At 42.1% G+C, this 16,976-nt stretch overlaps 1 protein-coding gene across 3 annotated transcripts in view; it reads right to left on the bottom strand.

Moving 5' to 3' along the window:
- The window catches only part of ttll7 (tubulin tyrosine ligase-like family, member 7), a 294,342-nt gene that overhangs the window by 210,307 nt on the left and 67,059 nt on the right, over positions 1–16,976 (bottom strand). For all 3 annotated transcript variants that reach the window (XR_007935957.1, XM_028811558.2, XM_051932480.1), the window contains exon 6: positions 13,486–13,644. Coding sequence is in view for 2 of the 3 variants with exons in the window: in XM_028811558.2 (XP_028667391.1) it covers positions 13,486–13,644 (159 nt within the window). In the remaining variant the exon portion in view is untranslated. The remainder of the gene's footprint in view (positions 1–13,485; positions 13,645–16,976) is intronic.

The raw sequence follows: 16,976 nt of genomic DNA, 5'->3' as shown, positions 1-16,976 counted from the left end.
GGAGACAGAGGAATGGTATTAGCCATTTTACACAGACTTCTGGTGAGTGGCTCTAAAAAGAACCTTTCGCTTCTTCAGCAGCCACACCCACTGCTGCTCAGGTGTTCTGTAACTCCATATGCTCCCATCTGCACTGATCGCTAATACATGCCACCTTGCTACACTCATCCAGGGTCAGAGGCAACCCATATGTGACTCTTTAGCCCTGCTCTGTGAGCTGACCCAAGGCCAGGGTATACATCTGAGACCTTCCAGGGGCTACAAATCCATCATCCCCGAGGGTAAAATGAACTCCATTCTCCAGGATATTCGAGGGCTAATCTGGTCTGCCCTTTCTGAAGTGAGCTGTTGTGAGTATCATCGAGGAGTTCACAAGGGGTATCGCTAAACCATTCCTCCATCTTGGGGTCGTTAGTTCTTCTCCCAACCGTTGCCACAAATTTAACCACCTGAGGTACAGCAGAGGAAAGACTAAAGCACAGACACAAGCAGTTGTTTGACAGTCCTTGAAAGGACCTCAATCAATTCCGCTGTTAGCCTTGGAAGACAAAGCAGCTCCTCTTCAAGAGGGATCCCAATGCAGTTATCAATGTAACAACCGAGGAGAGATGGAGAAATGGAATTAGCTACTTTAAGCTGATTGCCTGTGAGTAGCCCTTAAAATAATTTTTTAAATAGATTTTATCTGAAGAAAATAACATTCCATACAATCAAGATGTACTTTCAGAAACAAAGAATATAACATTCCATACAATCGAGTCAAACATAACAAACCTGAACTCAACCCCCAAACAATAGAAATAGAGAAGGGCCAACAGCAAGAACAAATCTTTAAAATTAACAAAGAATGGAGAAGACCATTTCCCTTTGTATGAAAGCGTATTCTGAAATTTTATTAATTAGATCTCACCATATTTTTAAAATGTTTTGAACAGATTGTCTAAGTGAGAATTTATTTTTTTCCAATTTCAAATAGCACAGAACATCAGTTGCTTACTTTTGGACAATTTTACCTAAGATAAATGTACTTGATAAAAGATTTTAAGTTGAATGATTGATCACTTTGCGCATATGCAGCAACAGTGTATTCTATCCATAGCTGCCTTCCACACCTTTTCTGAGATGTTAAGTGAAAGATCCTTTCCTTACTGTACCCTGGAAGTTTTGAAAGGAAGGGACTTTAAAATAAACTGCTCAAAAAAATTAAAGGAACACTTTGAAAAAACACCAGATCTCAATGGGAAGAAATCATGCTGGATATCTATACTGATATGGACTGGGTAATGTGTTAGGAATGAAAGGATGCCACATCGTTTGATGGAAATGAAAATTATCAACCTACAGAGGGCTGAATTCAAAGACACCCCGAAAATCAAAGTGAAACAATGATGCGGCAGGATAGTCCATTTTGCCAAAATTGTATTGCAGCAACTCAAAATCATACTAGGTAGTTTGTATGGCTCCCACATGCTTGTATGCATGCCTGACAACGTCGGGGCATACTCCTAATGAGACGGCGGATGGTGTCCTGGAGGAATCTCCTCCCAGATCTGGCCCAGACCATCACAGAGCTCCTTGTCAGTCTAAGGTGCAACCTGGCAGCGTCGGATGAACCGAAACATAATGTTCCTGGGGTGTTCTATTGGATTTAGGTCAAGCAAGCGTGGGGGCCAGTCAATGGTATCAATTTCTTCATCCTCCAGGAACTGCATACATACTCTCGCCACATGAGGCTGGGCATTGTCGTGCACCAGGAGGAACCCAGGGCCCACTGCACCAGCATAGGGTCTGAAATGGGTCCAAGGATTTCATCCCGATACGTAATGGCAGTCAAGGTGCTGTTATCTTGCCTGTGGAGGTCTGTGCGTCCCTCCATGGATATGCCTCCCCAGGCTATCACTAACCCACCACCAAACCGGTTGTGCTGAACAATGTTACAGGCAGCATAACATTCTCCACGGCTTCTCCAGACCCTTTCACCTCTGTAACATCTGCTCAGGGTGAACCTGCTCTCATCTGTGAAAAGCGCAGGGTGCCAGTGGTGGACCTACCAATTCTGGTATTTTATGGCAAATGCCAATTGAGCTCCATAGTGCCAGGCAGTGAGCACCGGGCCCACTAGAGGACATCGGACCCTCAGGCCACCCTCATGAAGTCTGTTTCTGTTTGGTCAGGGACATTCACACCAATGGCCTGCTGGAGGTCACTTTATAGAGCTCTAGCAGTGCTCATCCTGTTCCTCCTTGCCCAAAGGACAAGATACCGGTCCTGCTGATGGGTTAAGGACCTTCTACGGCCCTGTTCAACTCTCCTAGAGTAACTTCCTGTCTCCTAGAATCTCCTCCATGCCCTTGAGACTGTTCTGGGAGACACAGAAAACCTTCTGGCACTGGCACCTAAAGTTGTGCCATCCTGGAGAAGTTGAACTACCTGTGCAACCTCTGTAGGGTTCAGGTATCACCTCCTGCTACCAGTAGTGACACTGACCGTAGCCAAATGTGAAACTAGTGAAAAAACAGTCAGAAAAGATGAGAAGGGAAAAATGTCAGTGGCCTCCACCTATCAAACCATTCCTGTTTTAGGGGTCATTGTTGCCCCTCTAGTGCACCTGTTGTTAATTTCATTAACACCAAAGCAGCTGAAACTGATGTCACGCACGAGCGCATGGGGAGCAGCTTAAGGACCTGACGCGCACCGCGACAAGTCATGCCAGGGGACAACGGCAGGGTACTAACCTCTCTCTTTTTATTTCCTCAGAAAATATGAAGCATCGCTGCCGTAACTTTATCTGGACGCCTAAAGAAACGCACCAATTCTGGGTCCCTTTCTATCCTCTGGTCCCTTCTTGATGACATCTTTTACCCATCCACCACCACGATTTTCCCAGCATCTCAACGTTTTCATTTCCGGTCCCACCGTATAAGTTGTCTGTCTACCAATCCTCATGTGTCTGATGATTTTTTTGAAAAAACAGTCTGACCTTTTGTTTACAGTATACGGGGCTAAAAACCCAAAACCTTCACGATTGTCTCTTTGTTTTCTTACAGTGACGTAGTCGGCAGGATTGAAAAAATGTCGGAAGGGCAAGACCTGAATGCAGTATTAACCACATTGGCAAACGAGCTCCAGGCTGTCAAGCTGGATCAGGCAGCCACGACGGTGGAGCTGGCGGAGACCAAGAGACGGCTGGCAGCTGCAGAAGCGGTAAAGCTGGAGCCTGCACGGCCTTCACCACCTCCTATCATCCCTCTCTCTGAGTCGGACGACATCAAGTCTTTTATGTCGGTTTTCGAGAAGACTGCCTCTCGGAACCAGTGGCCGAGGGCGGAGTGGGCGTCCATACCTCGGGCCAGCAGATGAGGGAATGGCGGCACTGGAAATTTGACCCCAACCGCCCGGTTAGAGCCCAGGCGTTCGAGTTCTGGGGCAAACTCGGGCACTGGCTAAGGCCAGATGTCAACCAGGCTCACCAGGTGGTCGAACAAGTAGCCTGTGAGGGGTTAGTCAATGCCAAGCTGGACTATCTTGCCCAGCAGGTCCGAAGGCACCCATATAAATGTATGAATGCTCTTCTGGAGGTCTTAGAGCGCCAGCTGGTGGTAACCCAACCCAGGGGTCAGAGAGGTTGGCTCGCGAGCTCCAACAGGGACGCGTCACTACCCCTGAGCCCACCCGTTGCGCTGCGGAGGGTCCGGAGAAGTCAAAAGACAGGGTGCCCGCCCTGCCGCGCTGTTTCAAGTGCTACGAGGTGGAACATATCCTCACCACCTGCCCCCTTAACATCGAGCCGATGGACTGCACCTAGGCCAAGGGAGAGAGGTACTGTGCTCTGTCGAATCCTCTGGCGGTCACAAATACAGGAGTGGTGTTGATAAATGAGCACTCGATTGTGGCATTGTTCAATTCCGGGAGTAACATTACTATTGTTCTACCGCGACAGTGGGTGGCTCAAAGAACGAGCGTGACTTGTGAGCATGGGGAGACCAGGTCTTACAGGTCCGCAAAGTGCTTCATAACCTGGAAAGGGAATCCAAAACAACTGCTCGTTGCTGTGTTACCTGAGCCCGCCTTTCCCGTTATACTGGGACAAGACTGGTCAGAAAGTAAACGCGGTAGAGCAGGGACCATTCCTAAACCTAGGTTGGGTCTGAGTATGGATGGTCAAGGAGCCCTCCCAGCTGCTCCCACGACATGCTCCTCAGCAACTATAGATGACGTGGACGGTCAGGGGGAGTCCTCTTCGACGATGGACCTCGACCCGGAAGTGCAACCGGATGGGGTTCTGGGTCGGTTGGGCGCTTCCCCGGACCTACCACTTGATCCGCTCACCGGATCAGTTTCGCTCTACACCGGCATCCTTTAAAAGAGAACAGTTGAATGATGATTCCCTGAAGTTTGCCCGGAATGTCACCGTGTCTGTAGACAACATATCGTCGATAGATTCCCCGCCACCGGGACCCTACTTTCTCTGGAAAATTATCTGCTATATCCAGTTGTGGAAAACGAAGGCAAGGTGCGGAAGTCGTTGTTAGTCCCGTGGACCTACCAGCGGGAGGTCTGCGAACTGGCTCACACCCACCTCTTAGGCGCCCACCTCGGGGCAGAGAAAACTTTGGAGCAAGTGATTCTCCGGTTGTATTGGCCCAGGATCAACGAGGAGGTCCGACGTTTCTGTCAGTCTTGCCAAGTCTGCCAGCTACGTCAGATACCCAGGAGAGATCATGCTCCTCTGGTCCCGATTCCCCTCATAGATGTTCCCTTTGAGAGGATCGGTGTCGATCTAGTAGGACCCCTGGAACCTTTGGTGCAAGGCCATATGTACATATTAGTTATGGTCGATTACGCAACTCGATATCCAGAAGCGGTTGCCTTGCAAGTTGCTAATACAAAAAATATCGCACAGGAATTAGTAGGGCTTTTTTCCTGTTTGGGCATACCCAAAGAAGTCCTTACGGATCAAGGTACAACCTTTACTTTGGATATGTTCAGGGAGGTTGCCAAGTTACTCCGCATTAAGCATCTCAAAACGTTGGTCTATCATCCTCAGACGGATGGGTTGGTGGAAAGATTCAACCAGACCCTCAAACAGATGCTCCGCAAGGTAGTCAGTGCGGACAGTAGGAACTAGGATCAACTTTTACCCCTGGTACTTTTCGCTAAACCAGACGGGTCATGGAGATTCTGTAACGACTTTAGACGTCTTAACTAAGTCTCCAAATTTGATGCCTACCCCATGCCCCGAGTGGACGAGCTCCTCGAGAGGCTGGGGACGGCCCGTTACTTGACTACTCTTGACATGACGAAGGGATACTGGCATATTCCGTTAACGGCATCCGCAAGAGAAAAAATGGCATTTAGCACCCCTAGTGGACACAGGCAATACAAGGTCCTTCCATTTGTACTGCAGGGGGCACCAGCAACCTTTCAGCAACTGGAAGACAGAGTACTAATGCCCCACCAGTCCTACTATGCCTCCTACCTCGATGACATTGTCATCTTTTCCGGCACCTGGGAGGAGCACGTACTACAGATTTACGCCATCTTCCTGACGGTAGCGAAGGCCGGGCTACGTATTAATCCCCGGAAGTGTTACTTTTGATTGAACGAGGCGAAATATTTGGGCTACCTTGTAGGAGGGGGACTGGTGAAACCAGAGTTCGAAAATAAAAGACATCCTTGAATGGCCCCGTCCGATAGTCAAGAAGCAAGTACAAGCCTTCTTAGGATTAGCGAGTTACTACCGCCGGTTTGTACCTCAGTTTTCAGAGAGGACCGCCCCCTTGATGGATCTGACACAGAAAAGTGCCCCTTTGCATGTGGTGTTGAACAATTTGACGGAACGGGCATTCAGTGACTTAAAAACGGCCCTCACAACGGCACCTGTTTTGAGAACTCCTGATTTTACTCTTCCTTTTCTCCTCCACAGGTCTAGGTGCCCTGCTGAGCCAAAGCATCAATGGTGTCAAGCACCCCGTGATCTACCTGAGCCGGAAACTGTTGGACCGGGAGACAAGGTATGCAGCGGTGGAACGGGAAGCCTTGGCCATCGAGTGGGTGGTAACTCACCTGCGGTACTACCTGCTGGGCCAGGAGTTCACCCTGGTGACAGACCATGCCGCCCTCCAATGGATGGCCCTCACAGGGACTCGAATACTCGTGTCACCAGGTGGTTTTTGGACTTGCAGCCATATAAGTTCACTGTCACTTATTGCCGAGGTAACCTCCAAGCCAACGCTGATGCATTCTCGCGGGTTCACGACCTCTCGGTTCGGGCCGTGCATCCCGATGGGTTTGGGCTGAAGGAGGGGTCATGTCACACACGAGCGCATAGGGAGCAGCTTAAGGTCCCGACGCGCACCGCGACAAGTCATGCCAGGGGACAATGGCAGGGTACTAACCTCTCTTTTTATTTCCTCAGAAAAAACGAAGCACTGCCACCGTAACTTTACCCAGATGCCTAAAGAAACGCACCACTTCCGGGTCCCCTTCTACCCTCTGGTTCCTTCTTGATGACATCATTTACCCATCCACCACCACGATTTTCCCAGCATCTCAATGTTTTCATTTCCGGTCCCACCCTATAAGTTGTCCGTCTACCAACCCTCATTTGTCTGATGATTTTTTTGGAAAAACAGTCTGACCTTTTGTTTACAGTATATGGGGCTAAAAACCCCATACCTTCACAATGTCTCTTTACTTTCTTACACTGATTAAAAAACCCCTCTGCTACTTAACTGACCAGATCAAGATCCCAGAAACTTGATGACTTGACTTGATGCTATACTCTGATTAAAAAGTGTTCCTTTAATTTTTTTGAGAAGTATATTTTTGTATATTACTGTTGTCTGAGTCTTCAAGACTGATCAATATTTCTTCTGGAACAGAATTGGTTGGGAGTTGAGGAAACTCGGCAGGTTCCTAGTAACAAAGTTTCTGATTTGAAACTAGTGGAAAAATTGTGTTAATGGAAGTTAAACTGGAAGCGCAATTGTTCATATGATACAAAGACATTATCTATATACAAATCTCTAAGTGTTTTAATCCCGAATGTTTTCCAAAGGTTAAATACTGTGTAGGTTTGAGAGAGTAGAAAAAGCTGATTGTAATGAAGAGGTGCAACAGGTAAAAGCTTCTCTGCCTTAAAGTGATTTATGCATTGGTTCCATATTCTCAGTGATTGATAGACAATTGGATTATTAGTATATTGATGATACTTTTTATTTACTGGGGCACAGAGCAGGGCATATAAAGAAGTACAGCAGACCAGGCTTGTGTATATTCATCAATTTGTGTCTAATTCCATGGTTATATAGTTTGTATGTTTGCCACTCAGTAATAAAACCGAAAGTTAGGTACTGCCATGCTCCCTGCTGCTTTAAGTCGTTGTAGAGTTGTCCTTTGGATGCATGGATGTTTTGAATTCAATACAAATGAGGTTATAATTGAGTCTAATTTCTTAAATAATGATTTGTTAATGTATACGGGAATGCTCTAAAATAGAAAAAGAAGCTTAAGAAGAGTGTTCATCTTAACAGTGTTGATTCTTCCTGCTAATCTAAGATGAAGGGTAGACCATCTGTTCACATCTTGTTTAATGTTTAGCAAAATGACGTTGAAAAAGATCTTTATATTTTCATGTGATGTTTACCCCGGATATTTAAACTGTTGTGCTAAAATAAATGAGAAGGTGTCCAGTCTAATATTGTGTGTAAGAGAGTTCACTGGAAAAAGCACACTTTTATTCAAATTATTTTTGATCCCCGATATCTTTTGAAATTCTGCTAGGACATTAAAGACTACTGGTATGGAAGTATGTGGGTTTGATATATACAGTACCATATCATCTGCATATTGTGACATTTTCTGTTCAATTCCTTCTCTGGTAATCCCCTTTATCTCTGATGCATTTCGAAAGTAAATAGCCAATAGCTCGATGGCGATTGTAAAAAGCAATACTGATGGGGGTATCCCTGTCAAGTACTACGTTCTGGTTTGAAGTAGTTTGAAATAATTTTGTTAACGCAAACAGAGGCGTCTGGACTGGTATAAAGCAGTTTTATCCATGCACATATGTTTGGGCTAAACCAAAATGTGTACAATATGGTGAATAGGTAGTCCTATTCAACCATGTCAAATGGTTTTTCTGCATACAAAGATAACTGGTGTGTCAAATTTTATGGAGAAGTACATTACATTAAATAAACATTGAAGATTAGAAGCTAAGTACCTGCCTTTAATAAATTCAGTTTGGTCTTGTGATATTTATTACATGCTTGGTGAAAAGTTTGAGGTAGAGTTTTGTTGAATTTAGCTTCTATAAACACTGCTAATATTAGTGGAGCTAACTTATTTGAATTTTTTTAGAAAATTCCAAGGGGTAGCCTTTAGGGCCTGCTGCTTTCCCACTTTGGAGTAAGTTTATAGCATCCAGTAATTCTGAGAGTGTCAGAGCGTTGTCCACTTCCTCTGCACTAAGAGTATCTAGCTGTGGTTTTGTAATGCATCAAAAGACTCATTAAATTGCATCTTATCTTCTTTAAACTGTGTAGAATATAATGACTTATAGTACTCTCTACATATGTGGGTTATATTTTATGGTCAATGATTTTATCTGCGTTAGTAATTTCTGTTATTATATTGCGAGCATTCCTGCTTGTGGATTTGTTGAGCCATGATCTTATTAGCCTTCTCTCCATGTTCATAGTAATAATGCTGAGATTTAAAGATGAGCTGTTCCATTTCTTTTGTTGTCAAGAGGTTAAATTCTGATTGCAGAACCTGTCTTTCCCTTGTGGACCACCAGGAAGCGCACAGCTGCCCAAACCCAACACAGACAGACATGGGACACAAGTTCAGGGCAAGTTTTTTTTTATTTTTTGTCTTTTTTCCAATAGGAAACACCTTTCTCAATTTCCCACCTGCATAGCACAGTTACTGTAAGCACACCAAACACTTTTTCTTTCTTTCTTTCTTTCTCTTTCTTTCTTTCTTTCTTTCTTTCTTTCTTTCTTTCTTTCTTTCTTTCTTTCTTTCTTTCTTTCTTTCTTTCTTTCTTTCTTTCTTTCTTTCTTTCTTTCTTTCTTTCTTTCTTTCTTTCTTTCTCTGTCCATGTCCGTGTCTGTCGCCTCCACTCCTCCTGGCAAGCTTCGTCCTCTTCCACTCAACTCTGTCTCACAGAGTAGTGGCTGTTGGTTCCTTTTAAAAGGCACCGGAAGTGCTCCAGGTACCCGTTGAGCTAGTTCTGGCAGCACATTTGGGTGTGGTGGAAGTGCTGCAATTAAGGGCTCCACAGCAGCTGCAGCACCCCCTGGCAGCGCCCACAGAACCCAACAGGGCTGCACCAAACTCCAGCTCCCATGGAGCCCTGCAGGAGTCCGAGGCACCATTGCAACCCAGGGGGGCTGCCACCTAATGACCCAGGGGAGGTAATGCTTTGAATACGGTCCCTCCCCGCAGTCCTTCCAGTGTAGCGGTGTCCTGGCTGGGCAAGGGCCCCAGCCGTACGCCACACCCTATAAAGTGCCTCATTTGGAGACCTGGCATATTCTTGATCTGTTCTGATGAGTTCACTAATTAACGCTGATGTCTTCTTAGTTTCAAATTTATTTTTGTGAGAAAGATATGAAATAATCTGTCTTGTTAAAAAAGCCTTCAGAGTTTCCCAGAGTATTTCTGCAGAGACCTCTGAGGATGCATTTGTCTCTAAATAATAATCACTTTGCTTGGACATGAATTCTGTACAATTTTCATCAGCTAATGACAGGGGCTTAAGATGCCTGCTATGTAATGTGTGGGTAGGGCTTATTGATTTAAGCTGCATGATCAAAGAAGCATGGTTGGAGAAGGCTGGGAGCATGCACTGATGTAGGGCGTTGCCGCACCCACCACATGACAAACCACCTCAAGATCTCAAATTCTGGAAGACCTGCTTGCATGGCTGGATGCAGGTTAACATCATATCCAGGACAGGAGTAATTGCAGCAGTGTAATATATTATTATCTATAAAGAAATAATCAATTCTTGAGTAACTGTGGTGAGCTGATGAGAAGGGATATGCTCTTGCATTTGGATTAAAACATCTCCATGCGTCTGATAAATTATTAGATGTTATTATTTTATCGTCATTGTAGTTCACAGTTCACAGTAGGTATTGAGGCAAACACATTTTGGATGAAATCTCTATCATTCACATTAGGTGCATAGATAAAATTAAAGCAAAATTACTTTATACAGTAGACTCCCTGCAAAGTCACGGTTCAGAGTTTGTGGACTCAGTGGTTCGCAGATTTTTCCTTAGAACCTAACTACTAATTGTTAGCGGAAACCGAAAATATCTTCTGTAATTTTTTTATGTTTTTTTTTTCGTGGCAATACTGTACTGTAGAGAGAAAACAAAGCAACCGTAGTGGAAAACGTGGCTTGAGATGGTGAAAGTCATCTAGCTTTCTTTGCATAGCCGGAGTGAAAGATTTGGCCAGTCCAATCCCTTTGTAACTAAAACTGGTCCTGACTTATTAAGTGAGTCTCCTGTAAAAATACTGTCTTAGCATTTAGACCTGTTAGATGAGAAAGTACTTTTTTGTCATTACATTGTGATTGACAACTTTGACATTGCAGCTAATTAAGTTCACTGTTTGGTCAGAGAGACATTACTTCTGAACTATTGAGGACATTTTGTAATTGTAAGTAAAGGTAGTATGTTGTTTCATGCAACAGCTTTAACCTTGATTTCACATTATTGTCCAGTATTATAGCTAACAAGCCTATTATTATGTTGGCAATTTGTTTGGGTAAAAAGGATAGATAAGAAGTTCGTTGCTCTCTTTCTAACCCCCACCATGACCTCCCCGAGGGACCTCCCCAAGTTAGACTACTAGTCCTAGTCCTAGTCTTATGATAGTATAGTCAGGATGTAATGAACCTGGGTATGATGTTAAACAGTCCCCTTAGGAAATAAAATAAGAATTTTTTTTATTTTTTGACCTCTTTGGTTTCTTCAGCGGCTGATTCTGCCACAGCGCTCTGGTGTTATGTGGCCCCATTCGCTCCCAGTTGGTTCAATCATTTGGTCAATTCTGCCTAAATCCACTCTTCTAGGATTAAAGGCACCCCATATGCCACTCTTTTGCCTGCATCCATTAGCCAAACCAAAGCCTGGGTCCACATCCAAGACTCACTGCCAGCTATGCATCAGGGCGAATGGACTCTCATGGCGAAGAGATGCATCCGAAGTGCTCTTTAAGTGCTGTGTCTATGCCAATTGCCTTTCACAAAGATGATTTTATGACAGCTTCTCCAGGTAGTATCAACCCATCTGAAAGGTGACACCTAAAAAACGTGTTCCTCTCAGGTCAGCACCTAGGGGTGCCATAATACAAAGGCACAAATAACTAAAATATGTCAAATATCAAAAAGCTCACTAAATATTGGTTCACTTTATGCTTCTTCCTCTTTCTGAATCTAATTCTCTTGAGAAATATAAACATATGCAAGCTGTCACTGGAAGCAGGTTACCTACTGTATATGCTAATTAAAATTTCCTTCATAGAAACAATTAATTAAGTCTAAGCTAAAAAAGCTTGCCAAATTCTTGCCTTCCAAGTTTAATCAATTGCCCCATATCAAACATCATTTTAAATTCTTAAATTAGAGGTAATTAAGTATTAGGCCTGAACACTATATACTGTACATTCTAACAATTCATTAATTTTTTATTTACAAAGATATTTCTATGTAATTGTGCAGTCATAGTTTTACATGTATTCTAAAATGTGAACAGTTAGATAAGTTATTTTTTCCTTTTCCATTTATTTACTTCAAACTGTGTTAAAATACTAGAGCCACTGTACACAATAACAGATATACTGTATAACCATGACAGGTTAGGTAATTGACAAAAATACATTCTAATTAAACTAAGCTATTTTAGACAATATAAATGTAAAGAATTATTATTATTATTAACTAATCCAAATAATGCTGGTACACATTCACATTCACACTGAAGATTTTTAAGAGTCAAAAAATGGATGGAAAAACTAAATGTTAGACTGAAATTTCAACATTCATTGCCGCAAGCAAATGAGAATAATAGAAAACTAAACAATACAACAACAAAATGGTAGGAAAACAATAACAACTGTGAACATTAAAAAAGGAGTAATATCCAGCACATACAGTAGGTTAATAAATATTTTTTTACTTTATTTGTAAAATTTGCTTTATATGACTTGTACTGTATAATGTTTAAAGGGAAGTAATCTCTGCAGCCAGTTTTGGCTTAAGTACATTTATGACCCTACTAGATCAAATAACATTTTTGTTGAGCCATTTTTGTCAAGAAAAGGTGAGTGTGGTAAAGTATAAAAATGAGTAATATCCAGCGTATAGATTGATAAATATTTTGTATTTATTTGAAAAAATAGCTTAACCCTTGTATAATGTTTAAAGGGAAAAAATTGTGTAACCAGTTATTTGCTCACCAGGGTTATCTATGATGAGGATAGGTGAGTCAACCAAAGTGCAACAGATATGTGTAGGTGCACTTTACATTACTTTTTTATGAGTTTTTATGAGCTTACAAGCCCATCCCCCTAGAAAGAAAGCCTAAACTAGTGGACAGATTTGAAGAGGTAGTTTGTGCACACATTGATTCAGTCATTCTGAAAAAGGATTAAGTTAACCATGAGAGTTGCCTGCACTCATTGGTCCAGAGGTATACTAAGGAAATTGGGCTAGTATAAACACAAGGCTCAGCCTTCCCCTCAGTGTCATCACTCTATAACACGTATGTTTAACTTAACTCCTCCCTGGACTCTATCACGACAAAACAGGTTCACCCAGGCTATTTGTGAAAAAATGGTGCTGTGCTGACCATGAGTTGTTCTAAGCCATAAGCATGAAAAATAGTCTTGGATATACAGTATCTACAAGTACTGTATATAGGACACTAATGTCTTTAAACTGAGGCAACATCATAAAAAACAAGTAAGTCTATAAAAAACAATGAGAAAATCTAATAAGGACAGATTTGGCATTACATGTACAACAAGCAGAAAATCAAAAATAAGTAATTTGTTGTAGTGACCCTTGAATAAACATGTAGCACTTAAAATTAAAGACTGAATGATGAAACAAAACAATGACTCTGTATCAGGGGAATAGATATTTTCCATTTGGTGCACATTCTATTTACATCCTTCACAGATCTCAGTGGAGCACTTTGAAGCTTATGATAGAGGCTGAATTAATTACAGGCAAAAACCTTAAGGGAAGAAATGCAATTGGTGCCCCTGACTGGAACTAATACTTTAGAAAATTATCACCAGAAGTAAGAGAACTATAAAATAAAACATGCCTTTTTCTGTCTTTTAAAAGAAATTCAAAAAATATCATGACAGTATAGTATGATAATGTATACTCAATGTAAATATTTCTGGAATTCTTAATGTTGTTACAATAAAAAATATTTTTTCTTAACTTACCCATGGCCCATTGCACCATTAGCTGGTTTCACAATAAATGTCTTCTGTTTGCGCTTCTTCCGTAGCTCTTTCACATAATTTTGAAATTGAGTATATTCAGCAGGAAAGATCCATGTTTTGGGAATGAAACTATACTCCTGAGGTTGAATCTTTATCATTCTGTAAAACATATAAATAAGCAACAATGGAGACACTGTATTTAAAATGTGAAGGAAATAAATTGTGGCATTTAACAACCAATATGACAAGTAAGAAAACTGAACATGTTGTGTTGGAGTAGTTAATTAAAATGTGTATATTTTCATAAATAATTTTTATTTCAGAACTAAATGTAAATATTGTGGTCCACATTTTTTATTAGCTTTCATTTACTGATGTCTTCTTGAATACATGTTAAGCCATTTTCTGATAAACATAAATTGTAGGAAAAATACCTGAATATGAGTTAGTAATTGTACGTAATTGTTCAGGTATATTATATGTTGAGTGCAATGGCAAGAAGTCAGCTAAGCTCCACTTTATCAAGATTCAATTAAAAGAAATACAAAGAGAAACAGAAACTCGCTCTGTTAACCTCACTCTAATTTATATTTCCTGCCCATAGATGTTATCTGGCTATACCACGTGAACACTGGCTGGGTTATTTAATAATCTTGGTCACCATTACAAAAGATGCCCTGAGTCCATTCCAACAATACAATGACCCAAAACAGAGAAAAAATAGGTTTACTTCAAAAGAATAAAATCTAGTTTTTTTTTCCCAACGATCTATCCAATAGTTTAATCAAAAAGAGCTATGTTACTCACCTGTCAGTGTTTTTATTCCAGCCTATACAACTATGATACCGTATAACTTTTCCTGCACAGTCTAATATTAAAAAACTCTTGACCTTAAGAGTATTCTATTTGATGGCTATGTCTAAATATATTTTTTAAACTGGGTGTTTGCAGACTTTTTAAGAATGATGACTACTGTCACTTTCATGTTGTATGTTTGTTGTGATTTTTATTTTTCAATGAACTTCACAGAATCAAATTTGGTGCCACTAGCCATTAAACCAGTGATGATGACATTGTTACAGAAATATAATATTTACATTAACATTTGACAGTGACTGTCTAGCGAAGGTTCACAAAGACTATATCAAGTTATTGTAGATGTCGAGTAGTTACTTGCATGTACCTGATATGTGACCTACATATTTAAAGCAAACTAGCTGAGTGTCAGTGGTGCTTGGATAATCGTTGGCTGTGCTTTGAATACAGGAGGGATGCAGAATAAAAACATTTTGTTCTCAGATCTTTTAAAACATATGTAACAAAATGTCCATATTTGAAAACTGACATTCTTTACTTCTGACTTAAATTCGTCTTCAAGTTAAAGTTAAAACTTCTATATAACTCGATGAAAACTACCACTTTTACTACACTGTCCCAACAGTAGAATTCTGTAGAGTAAATTCTTACATCTGCTATAGATTCAAGAATTGCAGCATCCTTTTCACTATTACTATATATTACCCATATACATCATCACAACTAATACTTTGATTTTAAGTCCTTTCTGGCCCATAAAATGACACACTTACTCTGCTGGAAAGGGATACAGTAATCCCTCCTCCATCGCGGGGGTTGCGTTCCAGAGCCACACGCGAAATAAGAAAATCCGCGAAGTAGAAACCATATGTTTATATGGTTATTTTTATATTGTCATGCTTGGGTCACAGATTTGCGCAGAAATACAGGAGGTTGTAGAGAGACAGGAACGTTATTCAAACACTGCAAACAAACATTTGTCTCTTTTTCAAAAGTTTAAACTGTGCTCCATGACAAGACAGAGATGACAGTTCCATCTCACAATTAAAAGAATGCAAACATATCTTCCTCTTCAAAGGAGTGCGTGTCAGGAGCACAGAATGTCACATAGATAGAGAAAACAATCTATAGCAAACAAATCAATAGGGCTGTTTAGCTTTTAAGTATGCGAAGCACCGCGGCACAAAGCTGTTGAAGGCGGCAGCTCACACCCCCTCCGTCAGGAGCAGAGAGAGAGAGAGAGAGATAGAGAGAGACAGTTTGTTTTTCAGTCAAAAATCAATACGTGCCCTTCGAGATTTTAAGTATGCGAAGCACGATGCAGCATGTCGTTTCAGGAAGCAGCTGCACAAAAGATAGCAACGTGAAGATAATCTTTCAGCATTTTTAGACGAGCGTCCGTATCGTCTAGGTGTGCGAACAGCCCCCCTGCTCAATCCCCCTACGTCAGGATCAGAGAAAGTCAGCGCAAGAGAGACAGAGAAAAGTAAGCTGGGTAGTTTCTCAGCCATCTGCCAATAGCGTCCCTTGTATGAAATCAACTGGGCAAACCAACTGAGGAAGCATGTACCAGAAATTAAAAGACCCATTGTCCGCAGAAATCCGCGAACCAGCAAAAAATCCGCGATATATATTTAAATATGCTTACATATAAAATCCGCGATGGAGTGAAGCCGCGAAAGGCGAAGCGCGATATAGCGAGGGATCACTGTATACAAAACAAGATGTAACTTGTACTCTAATATGACAAGTAAAGTTCTTGAAAAACTATTTCAGTACTTTTAAGTGACAGGCCTGATGATGTGGGCAAGAAATGCATAGTAACAGGCAAAAACACTTTTATTACAGTGCCAGTAAATCTGTCTTTTTTACAGGCCAGTGCTGAAGCTGGTGCTGGTACTGATCATTGTCCACTGTCCAAATCTGTGGCAGAACTGTTGACATTTTCACATTCTTAATGAATATTAGTGTAGCAAAACAGAAGCATGAAAACCTCTCTTTTACAAAGGAAGTCTTTGTTATAGGCCACTGCAAATACTAGTAAAAATAATATTATAAGGACAAACTGAATGCTACAGTACCATTAAAATATATCCATATTGTTCTTGTTCTTTACCCATGCAGTAAGATGGAATTTGGCACTAACTGTGGCTTCCAATTTCAGCTTCATCTTTCTTTGTGAACAAATGTGTTTGCACCTTGTTGGATTTGTATGATAGATAGTGTGGCACCCGGATGGGGCTCATGCCCGGCCGGGACGCCCAGGAAGACCGGAGGGCTCATTCCTCCTCCAGACCGTGAGGGGTCGTCTGCCCTGGTTGTATTGGGGGCCACTGGTACAGGGCTTGGAAGCCCAACCCTGTAGGGGCCCGTGGTCACCGCCAGGCGGCGTCCCCCCTGCCTGAAGTACCCTGGACCCCAGTACTTCCGCCAGACCAGGAAGTGCTGGGGGAAGAAGAGAGGGAACACCCAGAGTGCTTCCGGGAGGACAGCCGGCATTTCCGCCACACTGGAGTGTGTCCGCGGGATTGCCAGTGCACACCTGGAGCACATCCGGGTATGGATAAAAGGGGCCGCCTCCCTTCATTCGAGGCTGGAGTTGGGTGGTAGCAGGACAAGGTGACAGAAAGAGAGAAGGATGCGGTCCGAAGAGGCAGAGTGGTTGGTCTGGACTT

This window comes from Erpetoichthys calabaricus, chromosome 10 (genome assembly GCF_900747795.2).
Source record: "Erpetoichthys calabaricus chromosome 10, fErpCal1.3, whole genome shotgun sequence".
Classification (NCBI taxonomy): domain Eukaryota; kingdom Metazoa; phylum Chordata; class Cladistia; order Polypteriformes; family Polypteridae; genus Erpetoichthys; species Erpetoichthys calabaricus.
This window is presented reverse-complemented; position numbering and strand designations above follow the sequence as displayed.